Below are 15874 nucleotides of genomic sequence, written 5' to 3'. Positions count from 1 at the left end.
GCAAGTAGCCTTCTTAAAAATGTAAATCTTTTCATTTAAAACAGAATTAAAATATGTAAAAAATAGCTAGAATGGGTTAATAGTGGCATAAAAAAGGTGGTAAAGGTGCTGAAATTAGATTTTAAAAGTAGCAGAAATGGGTTAGAAATGCAAAAATGGTCATAGTAAGTGGTAAAAGGGGATTAATAAGTGGCTGAAATGACATTAAAGTGGCAAAAATAGGTGGAAATTTATATAAACTGGCACCAATGGGCATATCAAATTGTGACATGTGGCTTAAACAGTGGTAAAAAGGGTTAATAGTGGCAATAATGTGTCAACAGAGCCAACAATAAGCAGAGAGTTAGATTAGGAGTGGCAAAAACACAGAAAAAAGTAGTCAAAGGGTTTAAAATTGACAAAAATTGTTTTTAGTTGCAAAAATTGTTAAAATTAGGCTGAATTGGTGTAACGTGGCAACAGTGTAATTCAAAAATGTTCTTAGTTTTTTTAAGGCATCTGCAGACCCCCTCTCAGTGTCTCGTGACCCCTAATGGGGTCCCGACCCCAACATTGAGAACCCCTGGTGTAGTTTGTTCTTTTATGGTGCAGCCAAAGAGCAAGGATGCTCCCCTGGTAGTGCATACCCAGTGATTTTGGGTGGTGTTCATTAGATTTACTGGTTTGCAATCATTACTGTTAAAAAATAGGACGTTATCTTCATTATTAGTTTATTTGTCATAATTTAAACAGTATTTATTGATTTTTTTTCGTATTGCTTGTAGTTTTATCCACTTTCCATCATGAGTAGCCACTCAAACTTTCTTTTTTCAGCCTGAAATGCTGAGAAATGTGTCGTATAAATATTAAACTAGTCGTCAATACAGTGAAAAAGTTGGTAAAGTCACTTAGTGCCTCTACAGTTCAAATATAATAATTGCTTTCCAGCATGAAGCCGGCTTTATGGTCTCATCTTTTCAGTCTCCAGAGATGGATTCATTCAATTCAGTGTATTTTGTAGGAAAACGTCGGCATAATTCCACTCCTGGAGTGAATCTTCACATCCACACTGCTCCTTGTGCAGCCATTACCATGATGCATCCATATCAGATTTCAGTTTGTCTCTGATTTTCCCCTCGACTCTCTGAGACGACGGAGAGCCAAAGATAATGCTTTAGCATCAGAAAACAGGAAGTCACAGAAGCAGAAATGGAACGACACGCTACAATATTTTCATGTTGCTTCCTTCTTATATTCTGCTGAGCTGAGCTGTAGTGTTAGAATATCAGTACAGACGTGTGGCTGGAGGACTCGAACACGGATGTATAACCACAGTTCTCAGGAAACACTCAGGCTTAGTTTCACTTCTGAGTGTGTTTGTGATCTGTGATTCTGTGCCTGGGATGCTTTCTATAAAAGAACATAATAGTTTTTTTATTTTCGTGTGTTTCAGTCCTTGAAAAGGGAGCTGGAAGTGGAACACGGCGAGCTGCACTGTGGAGAACAGAAATAGAGCTTTTTACTCCTGCTGATGCTGAAACCAACTCTTTTCTTTTTGAGACTGTCCCACACATATGCTCACGTCTGTGTCCTCGGCCACACTCTCCTCTGAGGTGATCAAGGTGGTAGATGACAATAACGCTGTCTATTTATCATATTTCTCACCAAAAGTTGCATTAAAAAAGTTAAACTGAGTTTAACACCATCCAACTTTTCCCTCTTGTTCTGGTTCTGTCTCCTGAGACGCCATGGCAAAGAACAGAATGAGTTATTATGTAAATCCCTCAAATGAATGTCTTTGTTTAGGAAAGAGAGAAAGCAAGAGGGAGCTCATTCTTCTGAAGAGATGAAAAGCAGGATGCTAATTCTGAGCAGCCTGTAGAGACTCAGACAATGCTTTTTATTTAGGCTTTTTCTTTAATGAGTAATACCATCTTTGTTTTTCTGTTGCATTCTCTGAGGGCTGTTGAATCTTCTGTGTTTTTGTAAGCTGAGTGCATGTACATTCCTCTAGGGATGAGAGAAAGGGTTTTTCTTCTTTCAAGCACATCATTTCCATAATGGCCCTGTGGACAGGGCTCTGCAGGTGTGTTGGCGTTGCAATAATAAGTGTCCGTGTTTTCCCCTCTGTCCTTGTTATATGTAATTATAATGAAGTGGGAAATGGACCTCATGCAGGTGTCTCTATTGTTGACCAGAGCCTGTTTAGAGCTGTGTTGTTGATGATTGGAGATAATCTGCCTACGTGAGCAACATGGTGCCAGGATTACAAGCATGACTATAGAGTGAGAACAGACCCAGGATCAGCTGCTGAAGGGCTTCTATAGCTGATCTGGACTAGTTCTTGTTGAGTATCTGCTACTCCAGTAGAGAGTATGCAGTATATCAGTCAGCTGGCTCTCAGGAACAGAGTTTTACTGGTTTATTTATTTCTCATGATGGTGTTTTGCATGTTTAACATGTTTTTATACTTGCACTAAAAGTTCTCAAACTGAAGGAAAGAAACTGTTGACCTCCCAACCTAAACCCGTATCAGGGCCATTAATGTAGTATGGAGCTCAGGATGACTGCAGGAGACCTTTGTTAACAGAACACCTTCATGCCAGACGCCCATGCTTTTAAAGGACTAGTAGTTAACGGATGGCAGCTTAGCGGGTATAACTACTGTATGAAAACGTTTTTACTGGTCATTCTTATTAGACAGTAGCACATTCTGCTCACCCAAAGGCTCAAACGCTGATTGGCTGGTAGTACTTCCTGTTGGTCCCAGGATGCACCATGCTGAGGTTGAAGCAGCTCGCCAAGTTGGACAAAAATAGTTGAAGTCACAACACACAACAACCCAATGCATTTATCCATCCACCAACCCATCCCTGACTCATCTTTTGGACTCTAACCTTCCACCTTGTCGTTAGCTCTCTCCACTTTCTCTGGGATGCCTCCAATGACCCCTCTCTGTTGTTTTATTTCACAGCTTAGATGAACACTCTTGTAAAGAGATTTAATCTCAGTGAGGTTTCCTGGTGAAATAGACTTAAATACATAAAGTCAGGGCCCAAACTTAGAAGACAATAACCAAAAAAACACAATGCAAACATAATAGTTCATTTCCTTCTGTGCTTGTGTTCCACAGGTACTATAGCGCCACCATTCTGCAGATGTCAGGAATACGAGACGACAGGCTTGCGATCTGGCTAGCTGGACTCACCACTCTCACCAACTTCCTGTTTACCCTGCTGGGAGTGTGGCTGGTGGACAGAGTTGGACGCAGGAAGCTGACTTTGGGCAGTATAATAGGTACCAACTTATCAGACCTTCATCAGGCTGTGATTCCTGCAATGCTTATTGGCTTTTTTTACATGCAATATTTATTTATTTATTCTCGACAGGTACATGTGTGAGCTTGAGTCTCCTGGCCATCGGTTTTCTGATATCAGCCCAGCACAGTCCTCCTATCACCTTCCACCCGTTAGAGCCTTCTTTGGCCAACACGACCTGCTCCAAATACCAGTGAGTAAATACATCTAATCTCACAAACCTACATCGCTGCTGAGAAAGCCCCAATGCTTTTAGATTATAACCTTTATAAGCAAGCCCTGGTGAAAACACTGGGCAGTTAGAGCCCTTTATATCCCACACGACACCTATAAGAGTTTATTGTTTAGAGCCCTTTGACTCCCACTTTTCTAACTGCAATTAGAGAGATGCAAATTAAACAGGGCTTTATGAAGGCAGGATAAAGAATAGATATGTAAGTTATCTTCTGAGATTTTTATTCAGTAACATACTTTTGTGGAATCTCTTAAAAAAGACACACTTAAAATAGGGAGCTAAAGAGCCTGCTAAACTCATGTTTAACTTTTTTCTGCTTTTTTCATACTAAACAAAGCTAGAGATATTAACAAAGTATAGCAAGAGACTATTATTTACCTTAGGGCAGGTCTGCTCCAATGCATTATTTTTTACAACCTAATGATTATTATTCCAGAGTGCAGGAAACACTAATGGAGACCTCTGAGGGATTAAACACCTATTAAAGGATATTTTTGTTCAGATTTGAGTCAGTTTATAACACTGGTGTACCACTGACTGACCTAATAATAACAGGTTAAAACAACAGGATGTCATGGGTGCATTGTAAATATCATTTATGTCTTCATGACTTCATTGTCCCCCAAGCTTTCAGGCTAAATCAGCCTTCACAGTCCACGTTTACAGCAAAGAGCAAACGCACACAGAGAACCTGAGTGTATTTTCATGTAAGCCAGAGATCAGACAACTCTGAGCCCCGGTTTTATTCTCATTTACACACACACTTGAGTAACAACGGTCTTTCATCATGACAGCAAACAGCGTCTAATGGACTGGCACCCACACACAATAACACAATAACACACACCCACCACACACAGTCACACACAGAGATGAGTGCTTTTACCACACTGAAGTGGCTTCATTGAGTACTTCAGCAGACGTCGTCCTGCTGACCAAGGCAGAGTTGTAGAAGCATCACGGCCACCACAGGCCTCTCAAGAGTGTGGACTGGCGTACCATTGGAGAATTATTCTAAAGGCGTCTCCAGCTGAAGTTCTGTTCTAGACAAACATCTGCCTATGCTGCTCTAAAAGAACGATCAGACATGTTTGAATACTTTAAAACCCTTCAATATGTGCACACTTCACTGCAGGAAGTCTTTAACATCGACAGACTAACTTTAGTTGACGGACTCAGTAATTTACTGGATATAGATAAACATCCTCTACATGTCCCAAGTATAATGGAAAACTTGTTTACATCAGGTCACACTGTAGCAGTCGAGTAGGAGAGTAAACAGGAATCGCATGGAATATATCATCCATTCCGGTATAAGTCCATGATATTATTGCTTCTGCCATGGTTGAGTACATTAGAGAGTTAAAAGTTATCATGCAAAAAACACTTTTTCAGGCTTTTCTAGCAAAAATATGTGCCCCTGGTCAGTCCACAATCCCCTCAAGTACCAGAAAAATCCACCCCTGCCCCCATCTCTCTTTCTCCACCTTTCAGAAAGTGTGTGCTGAAACAAGCCGTTGTCAGATTTTACCCTCATGACCTCATGTGGGGAGTTAGCCCCGCCCCCAGGTTCAGTTGGCCCTCCCCACTTGGAAGAAAGTTCCGCCCTCCGCTCCTGATCCTCAGTTGAGAGGAGGATCCGGAGAGCCACATCCATTAAGCCACATGCATTTCCTGAGAGGGGCGGAGTCAGACAGCTCATTAGCATTTAAAGCCACAGACACAGAAACAGCTCGTTCGGAGCAGGGCTGAAACAGAGGAGTTTTTAGACATGCAGAAATCCAATACTGGAGTGTTCTGTTCTGCAAGAGACTTCACAGGCATGTTTTGTGGATCTCTGAGACTGATATAAACATGTTTTAAAAGAGTCAAATATGTCAATTTTAAAGGATCTGTGGTTTAAAGCAAAATTCTTTGGCTAAATGTCCTCAAAAGTTAACTTTTCCTCATCAACTGCGCCATTGTAGCTCTGTGACCCTCTGACCTCTCGGTGACCCTTTGCTCTCACTGCAGGATGAGACGTAATGTGATGATTTATAATCGGAAGCCCATGCATTGTGTTGTATTTTGAAGGAACTGGATATTCTGCACTTGTGACTTCCTGTTTGGAGCTTTCTGATCGGCGGGTATTGACGTGGATGTGCAGCTGAAAATAGACATGCAGCGTATCTCTAATGAAGCAGAGTGGAGTGGCACTCACACCTAGGGAGCCATGTGCTCTGCAGTACGATTCGCTGGTGGATCACGGCGTGGTCGCTGTATGTGGAAATTGGAGGTGATGCATTCAGCACAGAAACGCTCATGTTATCTGTCCTGTATATCCCTCCCTTATTCTGCAACCTCTCTTGTCAAAAGTCATCTTTTACCATTGTTTAGTTTGTGAATTTATGTTCAAACTCCGTAAAGTTCCCGCGCTGGTTCTGATCAGTCACTAAATGACGTTGTCAAACTTCCTCGCAGATCAGCTGTTTTAAAATCAGATCGTAGGTGAAAACAAATAAAGACAATGTATGTTTTAAGGTGATTTAACAAAAGAAAGGCTACTGATGATAACAGAAGCAGAAAAACAGTGTGGAAGAGAAGGAGGGAAAAACGGATGAGCTGCTGTGTGTGAGCTGAGGGGTGCAGGGGTGTGTGTGAGGGGGGCCAGATCAGCTTTTTATGCTACTTTTTTTTTCTTTAGAAAAAGACAAAGAAAATGCTCAATAAAAGCAATGATCATTTTTGTGACTTTTTTTTTCAAATAAAAGTTAGTTTTGTTTAGGGCCTCGGTTTTGGCCTGGGGCAGTCCTGAATGTGATGCTCATCTCTCTAGTAATAACTGTAGGGACCAGCGATATTTAGGAAAAATGTGTTATTCATTTCCTTTCCGCTATGTAAGCAAAGAAACATGCAAAATTAAAGAAATCCAAGATGGTGACATCTGTGGAGGGGCTAATTACTGAAAAGATATGTGTATATATATTTTTTAATTCAGGTGATTCAGCAGTGTTTTAGAAGGACCTACATATAGATATTTTTACAAAGCTTGTTCCACATATTTCTACTAGTCTAAATATTACACACTGCTCCTTTAATAAAGAAGTCTCTGGTGTTAGAGAGCACCACTGAAATCAGCACTGGCCTGTGTGGATTAGTTGCTGTTTACAACCAAGGCCTATTTGCATAGGGAGCAATTTTGCAGAGAATTTGTGAATACTGCCAAAAATCTCCATGCATGCAAACAGGACAGGTGCAACCCTGACACTGTCTGACAGAGCAGTTCATGTGGATTTGCCCTTTGACCTTCGCTATCTTTTTCTGTCATTTGCACAAGTTCAATTTGCAAAAATCAGCCTAATCCATTTGTGCATGCGGCTCATTTTTTATGATTCCTGCTGTATTTATTCAATTTTGAAACAGAGAAAATCTCACCTAAATTGTTGTGTTTTGTTAAAGTACAGTTGCAAGAGAGCTCTTTTGTGCCAGGCATGGTTCACATCAGGCAATGCTTCTTGAGAACAGCAAACTCAAAGCTGGTGTGTGTTTTTTATAGGGCAGGGCAGCTTTAACCAACACATCCAATCTCATCACATTGATTGGACTCCAGGTTGGCTGACTCCTGGCTCCAATTAGCTCTTGGGGAAGTCATTAGCCTAGGAGTTCACATACTTTTTCCACCCTGTACTGTGAATGTTTACGTTTTGTTCAATAAAAACATGAAAACATATCATTTTTTGTGCAGTATTAGTTTAAGCAGACTGTGTTTGTCTATTGTTGTGACTTAGATGAAGATCAGAACACATTTGATGACCAATTTATGCAGAAATCAAAGAAATCCCAAAGGGTTCACATACTTTTTTCTAGCAACTGTATATGTATGTAAAGAGCATGCACAAGTTTTCAGGTAGCATTGTTGAAATAATTTCTTAAGTAGAGCTGTTGTGTTACTTTTCTTCTCTTGCCTGATGGCAGAGGATTTTATTGTAGTTTGTGCACTTAGAGAAAGGTGTGCTGCAAGGAGGAAGTCAGCAGACTGAAGAAAGTCCTCTGATATGAAACAATCCATGCACCTCACACAAATACTTCAATCCTGATGGCCTCATTAAACCCTCCTACATATAGACTTTAATCACCTCACTGAATAGAGAAAATGACAGAATGTTCCTTTAGTTAACAAAAGCATTACAGACAAATGATGACAATAAAAACTTTAAATTCATCTTTTGTGTATTTCTACATTTTCTCCTGCTGATTTTCAGGAACAGCCTGTTCATAAATTCTACGTGGGTAATGAGGCAGTTTTAACGGTAATCACAGGGTTTGGAAAGATGTTTTTTCCCTAATTACAGTATCATTTAGTAAATCAGTATTTTAACTCTAGTTCTCTTTGTGAGACTAGGTTGGCCAAAAGTGAGTTTTAGACATCATTTTCAGTGTGGCAGATGGCTTTAAATGGCCTCTTCATGTCTTTCTACAGCCTACGGACTTCTTAAAAATAAGAAGAGCACAGGAATGCGACTCCAAACTTTGATAGACTGAAATTACTGACAGATATTATTGCTAACGTTTGTGGTCTGCTGTTGGGCTCTCAGGCTGTGTGAACCCTGCATGCTGGACCCGGGTTGTGGTTTCTGCTACCGTGAGAACAGCTCGGCGCTCATCACTTCCTCCTGTGTTCCAGTCAATAAGGCCACCACTGAGCAGGCGGCATGGGGCAGGTGAGTCACAGGATGCTGTGTGCGTATGTGGATGTGCTGAGTATGCCACACAGGGGGGTTAAGCTGTAGAGGAGGAACTTCCTGATGGAGTAAGATGGAGCTTTGAGTAAGTTTGTTGGATGTGAAATGACACCTTTGTGATTGGATGGAGACTCAGTGTCGAAGTGACTAATAAACCACGATAAGTGTGCGTCCTCTTTTAGATGCTCCAACTCCAGCCTGATGAAAGATCAGACTTACTGGGCCTACAACTACTGCCCCACCTCCTACTCCTGGCTGGTGTTACTGGGTCTGGTGTTCTACCTGGCTGCCTTTGCTCCAGGTACGGGTCTTCTTTTCTGAGATTTACTATGCATGTGGATTCTCTTCTGTGTTGGGTTGATGTTACATTTATGTTTTTAGTGATACATTTATCTCAGCCATGGTTTTTATTCACATATGGTCATTCAAAATCATTTTTTAGGAATCAGCCTGCCCCCTGACCTTACAATGAACTCTAGTCAGAGAGCAGCTGCCTGGTTCTGTGCCTGAGCATACAGGAGCTGGGGATTAGATTTACTGTTTTCTGGCACAAATGTCTCCATTATGATGATTTTAATGACCTGTAGGCCACTGTGGCTGATAGAGTTGGAACACAGCATAACTGTCGAGTTGAACAGTTTCACGTACTTCTCTCATGAGGAGAAAGCTCCAAAATAGCAACTGAGTATTGATGAGATTGCTGCTGCTTCAAACAATGCATACCCAAGCTCTAAGCTAATCAACTTAAGACATTGTTTTGGTCAAGTGAGGACAGTTACATGTATTTGTTGCCCCTCTTATTTTAAACTTGTCCACATCGTTTTATAATGTGATGGCTGATCTTCCTCTCAGGGATGGGTCCCATGCCATGGACCATCAACTCAGAGATCTACCCTCTGTGGGCGAGGAGCACGGGGAATGCTTGTGCTGCTGGAGTTAACTGGACATTCAACATCTTGGTGTCTCTCACTTTTCTCCACTTGGCGCAGTACTTCACTTACTACGGTCAGTTTCTTGGCTGTTTTTCTTAATGGTCTTAAAAGAAGGAGAGAAAAAGCAGGGACGCTCATCATGGTTTAAGTGGAGCTGAAGCATGTGATTTCAATCAGGCTAAATATTCCTGTCATGAATAATTACTACCAATAATGAATGCTGTCAGTCATCATCCAGTGTTGTCAATCTTTGGAAACCCCCCAGCAGACCTTTCATAACATGAGATTATTCTTACCAGCAAGAAGATAAGAGCAGTATGAAACCCTGAGGTGTATCAACCTTTTTCCTCCATTCCTCCTCGGCTTCAGCAGCAGGTTTCTCCTTACCCAGGAAGGAGCTGACCTTTAGTAGAGCTGGTGATCGATCAGGGGTGATTGAGGAGTCATCCTGACATGTGGCAGCTTAATTATCACTTTAAGTCCTTCATCAATTCACCTACTTTTTTAAAACACTCATGGTCAAAAAAGTTTTGAAGCTAAAGCAAGAAGACGTTGTCAAAGACAGGTAATGATTAGCATAATGCACACTTGGCTGCATTTTTAAACTGGCATTCAGTAATGATGAGGAGAAAATAGAGATCCCAGAGGTCAGGAAATCTCATTAAACATCTGTCAGAGTGTTTCTGTACAAACTCTTCTTTGTGAGCAGTAAACCTACTCCTGTTAACCCTGCTGTAATGGCATACTGACATGAACATATTACTTCTACTTTAAAGTGTGGCTTGAAAACAATATTTCAATTTGGTGAAATGCTTTCATTTGTCAGTTGTCAACAGAAGTTCCTGTGCAGCCAATAAAAGCTGCCCTCAGGACCTGCTGTCAGGGTTTTATTTTCTCTCCGTAAATGAGACTAGGACTTGAAAATAACAAGTGACACAGCTCTTGAATAACAGCAACAGTTTGTTCCTGGTGTTTGTGGGTGGTTGTCCTTAGTGACAGTGTGCTTTTTTTCCCCATCTCCCCAGGAGCTTTCTTCCTGTACTCCTGCTTGGCTTTGCTTGGTTTCATCTTCATATTCGGGTGCCTGCCAGAGACAAAAGGCAGGCGTCTGGAGGAAGTCGAGGCCCTGTTTGAAAACCAGCTTTGCTCCTGCGGCGCGTCAGACTCAGATGAGGGACGGCAGGTGGAATATATAAGAGTCAAAGGTTCAAACTACCATCTATCAGACAATGATGCATCTGATGTGGACTAGAGGGGGGTTGAGTTTGGAGATATTCTGAGTGTTTGATTCACTTTGGTGATAACTGGAACATGCCTATTGTGCAAGATTGTTTTTTCTTTTTCTGTGTCAGCTGAGAGAGCAGCGGTTACTCTAACTATGAGCTACAGAGTCAGTTTATAAGGCCTTTTGCTTGTTTCAGGAAAGTGGGTTCACTTTTAATTCAGGAATTCAAATCAATGACAGTGTTAATCGTTGGAGGAATGACTGTGAAGTGTATGTAGTTTATAGTCTGTTCTGTAAATTGAGGACTAATTTAACTCCACAGTCTGTGTCAGCATACACACCAAATATCTCCATCATGAAAACATAAGGCCAACTATGAGCGTGTCTTTTTTGTGGACACTCACACAGGAAACATGACTGTTGAAAAACATGTACAAAACAGACACTTCCCTCTCCTTGTGGTCGCTGCTGAGAACCCTCTCTATGATGATGCTGTACATACACTATAGGAGTTTAAACTTGACACAGTCATCCTTGTATTCATGTTTCCATTGAGAGCTCCGTCTAAAAGTGTTGGTACATGCAGTATTTTAAAACCAGGTCTGTGCATCCACAGACCTGAACTACCATTATGCCTTTCTATATGAAAACACATCTCAGTTAAATGTTCCTTCTGGCGTAGCTATCTGTCGATAGTCAAAGTTTATGATATTTTTAATGAAATGCAAACACCAGACATGTACAGTGTCCAGTTCAGGTTAAGGAAACTTGAAAAGTTAGTTGGTGCCTAAGCAAAAGTACTCATCAATTTAGTAGCACTGAAAGAAATCGAGTCGGTTGTTTTGGTTTACTTTTGACTCATTCCTCTATTTAAAGGTTTCATTTGTATGCTAGGCTGCAACAAATTAATCTAGCATAGCTTTACAAGTATTACTAGTATTTTTAGTATTAAAGAGTTCCTTTATCACCTTAATGAGTTGCCAAAACCATCATGAACCTATGCCATAGAGCTGTATGCATAATGACTGATTTCATGATAGGTTGTTGTTATTGCAGGATAATATCCAGCTAAGAAAGCAGTGACTAAAACCTTTTTTATGGTTAATAACTGTATTTTCGGTATTTCGTTACACCTAGAACATTATAATATTAGTGCCTGTGTATTGTGAAGGTGCCTAATGGCTGTTTTAGAGTCCAGATCCCTGGAGTGGATGTGTTATGGTATGTCATGTATGTTATGACACTTGGTTCTACATAGCTTTTTATTTATTTGACATGTACAGAACTTGTAGCTTTATGTGTGATGAAGTATTTTGTACTGTTGTTTTATGTATTTGAATTTTTGTCTTCCTCCATAGCCTTATGTACAAATAGCAAAGCATATCTTTTTATGTGGTTCTGGTGTCAAAGTCAAGGAGTAAGCTTTAGAGTAATCTGCAGTGTTGTTTAGTAAATTTGTAGAACTGTGAGGTAACATCTGTTAGTCAGATTCACATAAGTTTTTGTGTAGCAAAAACTGTTGAAGTAGACGATGTAGTACCATTGTGTAATAAAGAATAGAAAAATATGGCGTCATGGCTGAGCTATAACTGCGTCCATGGGCATAGCACAGGGGGGTAATGATTACCTGGGGGGGATTGTTCAACAGACTGGAATTTGTATCAAATGGAGTAAAATTAAATGGGGGGGAGCAGCTACTTAACCCTCGCTCCCTTGTAATTTTTAGCTCCATCTGTCCTTGTTTGTCCAGAAAACGGACATGGAGAAAGGTGTTAATAAAATAATTATTTTTCAACATTTTTTTTTTACTTTCACTGCTTCACATCTCTTCAACAACTTCAACACTGACCACTTAAAAAAAAAAAAATTCAATGTTACACCTTTTTATGCCAGTTATTGTACACCCTGTCACTGGTGTTACACATGGAGCCCACTCTCAGACATCCATATCTAGTGGCATGAATTGGCTCATTTAATTCTGATGATGTTTAGTGGGTGAAATAGCGCTCCAAACAGTCTGAGTCCATGGAAGGAAACCCATGTGTGCGTTGCCGAAGGGGTTAAAATGGTGCGCTGGCACGATCTACTTGATCACTGTGGAATAGTGAAATTTAGATCCCTGGTGATCGAGTGACTGCAATAAAAGAGTCGTTATAAGGTGTTTTGGTGCCATAGACACACAGTCTATGTCCCATTTCAGACAAACAAGGATGGATGGAGCTATTTGGCATTAATGGAGTTCTATGGGCAACACATTTTCTTTTTCTTTTTAATATGAAGAAAAATAATAACTTTGGCCAAAGTTGATGCCTCAATCTATAAAATGTGACTATCAACTCAAAAAAATGATGAAAACAAATGAGGAATGTCCTCAAAATGGACATAGTAGGATCCGAGGGTTAACAGGAGAGCTGAGCTCGGAGGAGAGGATAAAAGTGACTGTAAATGGCATGAGTGATACCACCAAAACACTTTAAATCAGGTGCCCAAAAGAAAAAGTAAAGAAAAGAAAGAGTAAGGAGGCAAAATGAGGGGAGAAACAGAGAGCAAGAAAGAGAGATAGAGGAGAAGAAGGCAGGGACAGAGAGCAAGATGAGGATGATGGAGGAAAAGAAAGCAGAGCAGAGAGCAAGATGAGGATGATGGAGGAAAAGAAAGCAGAGACAGAGCAAGATGAGGATGATGGAGAAAAAGAAAGCAGAGCAGAGAGCAAGATGAGGATGATGGAGGAAAAGAAAGCAGAGCAGAGAGCAAGATGAGGATGATGGAGAAGGAGAAAGCAGAGACAGAGAGCAAGATGAGGATGATGGAGGAGGAGAAAGCAGAGACAGAGAGCAAGATGAGGATGATGGAGAAAAAGAAAGCAGGGACAGAGAGCAAGAAGAGGCTAGTAAACACATAAACCAATAAGGGAAATAATACAAGTAATTTTAATCTAACCAAATTAAAAATACTGCTCATTAATAAAGGGAAATTATAGTTCAAATAATACATAAAATGCATAGATACCGGTAAAATGGCGCAATATTTTTTGCTTAGCCGGCTGGCTGGCTAAGGAGGGATTGTGTAACCATCTTTCTGGGGGACACAGATCCCTATTTACACCCCTGACTGTGTCCAATGAACAGAATCCTCTAACAGACTTTATTATTAAAGGATGGTCATTATTTTTGACAGACTGTTCATAAGCAATTGTTGAACAGTGGGACGTCATGCCGATTTCAAATAAATGTTAAACATAAGAAGCTCTGTCAAAGTAGAATGAAGCACTACCATAAGTACTATGATAGTTTTGCTCAGTCAAACACATAAGGATACCAATAGAGTTAATAAATAATTATGCTTAATACAGCCACAAATTAAAATGACTCCCCCCATATTATTATAACATTTCTTTAAAATCACTTGAAACATTCCAGGATTAAAAAAAGGCCCTTTACTAGCCCATAAGGGAGTCATATTTTTCTTTACTATGATTTCCTGTTGTAAACTGTAGATGTTGGTTAAATGTGAGCAGTCACTGATTCCCATTCACATATCAATAAACTATTAAAATCAGAACATCCTTTTTAACTTATCTACAGATGAGGACGACATCAAGTGCTGTTTAACTGAGCAAGGAATTTTAACACAACTTTTCAGAACAATCTAGTTTTATTTTGGATGCTTGCATTTTTTACTTTGCACACAGAAAAAAAATTATTTCACTAAAACTAAAACTACCAGGGTCTACATTTTTAGCCCCTTCCAGAACTGACCTTTTAGTTGAGCCGTAGCACAAACCACTGTAGTTCAATAATGGTCTTTAACTTTGTAACACTCAAAGCTTGTTGCCAAATAAAACTGAGGGTAATCTGCACATTTACCTCAGTCTAAAAACTTCACTAAGGAAGAACTGGAGTGACCCCTGAAGACCCCAGAACAACTGCCAGGATAGAAATAGTAGTCTCAAAGAAGACCCTCACTAGAGCCCTGCACAGGAATGGACCAAGAAAAAGTCTACCTCTTCTATTAGCATTGGTAGATCTAAAGGGGGTCCTCATTCAGACCCTGGTAGTTCTAAAGCGGATCATCATTTAGACCCTGGTAGTTCTAAAGGTGGTCCTCATTTAGACCCTGGTAGTTCTAAAGGGGGTCATCATTTAGACCCTGGTAGTTCTAAAGGGGTCATCATTTAGACCCTGGTAGTTCCAAAGGTGGTCATCATTTAAACCTGGTAGTTCTAAAGGTTGTCATCATTTAGACCCTGGTAGTTCTAAAGCGGATCATCATTTAGACCCTGGTAGTTCTAAAGGTGGTCCTCATTTAGACCCTGGTAGTTCTAAAGGGGGTCATCATTTAGACCCTGGTAGTTCTAAAGGTGGTCCTCATTTAGACCCTGGTAGTTCTAAAGGGGGTCATCATTTAGACCCTGGTAGTTCTAAAGCGGATCATCATTTAGACCCTGGTAGTTCTAAAGGTGGTCATCATTAAACCCTGGTAGTTCTAAAACGGGTCATCATTTAGACCCTGGTAGTTCTAAAGGGGGTCATCATTAAACCCTGGTAGTTCTAAAGGTGGTCATCATTTAGACCCTGGTTGTTCTAAAGTGGATCATCATTTAGACCCTGGTTGTTCTAAAAGGGGTCATCATTTAGACCCTGGTAGTTCTAAAGGTGGTCATCATTTAGACCCTGGTAGTTCTAAAAGTGGATCATCATTTAGACCCTGGTTGTTCTAAAGGGTGTAATCATTTAGACCCTGGTAGTTCTAAAGTGGATCATCATTTAGACCCTGGTAGTTCTAAAAGTGGATCATCATTTAGACCCTGGTTGTTCTAAAGGGTGTAATCATTTAGACCCTGGTAGTTCTAAAGGGGGTCATGATTTAGACCCTGGTAGTAATAAAGGTGGTCATCATTAAGACCCTGGTAGTTCTAAAGGTGGTCATCATTTAGACCCTGGTAGTTCTAAAAGTGGATCATCATTTAGACCCTGGTTGTTCTAAAGGGTGTAATCATTTAGACCCTGGTAGTTCTAAAGGGGATCATCATTTAGACCCTGGTAGTTCTAAAGAAGGATCATCATTTAGACCCTGGTAGTTCTAAAGAAGGATCATCATTTGGTAGTTTTTGTGAAATTATTTTTTGTGTTCAAATTAAATTAATGTTAGTAATAAAATAAAACTAGGATTTTTGTTTTCATAGAGGGTCTAATGATTCTCCCTCACTGTTAGCTTAGGTCAAAATAAAGTTTTGAATGTCATCCTTTGAGATGTTTAATGTTAGACCTTTTTAGAGGTCAGTCACATGTCAGTTATCAGAAACAGATGACTGTAATGGGGATGATCTCTGCATTATAGTGGGTGTCCAGTCTAAGACCAGGATGATGGATGGACCAGTCTAAAACTTGATCAATCTAGTTGACTATAATTTTTAAAGTGTAGGTTTTAGGCTGGGATAAACCCACCTGAACTACTACTCTTCT

At 40.3% G+C, this 15874-nt stretch overlaps 1 protein-coding gene across 1 annotated transcript in view; it reads left to right on the top strand.

The window, feature by feature from the left end:
• LOC121505607 (proton myo-inositol cotransporter-like) overlaps window positions 1–12015 on the top strand; it is a 114896-nt gene extending 102881 nt beyond the window's left edge. The window contains exons 5-10 of the mRNA XM_041781065.1: window positions 3113–3276; window positions 3369–3489; window positions 8106–8231; window positions 8435–8553; window positions 9105–9257; window positions 10210–12015. Of these exons, the coding sequence (XP_041636999.1) occupies window positions 3113–3276; window positions 3369–3489; window positions 8106–8231; window positions 8435–8553; window positions 9105–9257; window positions 10210–10436 (910 nt within the window). The 3' untranslated portion in view covers window positions 10437–12015. The remainder of the gene's footprint in view (window positions 1–3112; window positions 3277–3368; window positions 3490–8105; window positions 8232–8434; window positions 8554–9104; window positions 9258–10209) is intronic.
• The last annotated feature ends 3859 nt before the right edge of the window (window positions 12016–15874 follow it).

This window comes from Cheilinus undulatus, linkage group 23 (genome assembly GCF_018320785.1).
Source record: "Cheilinus undulatus linkage group 23, ASM1832078v1, whole genome shotgun sequence".
NCBI classification, from domain to species: Eukaryota; Metazoa; Chordata; class Actinopteri; order Labriformes; family Labridae; genus Cheilinus; species Cheilinus undulatus.
Note: the sequence above shows the minus strand (reverse complement) of the source record. Positions and strands in the feature narration are given on the sequence as shown.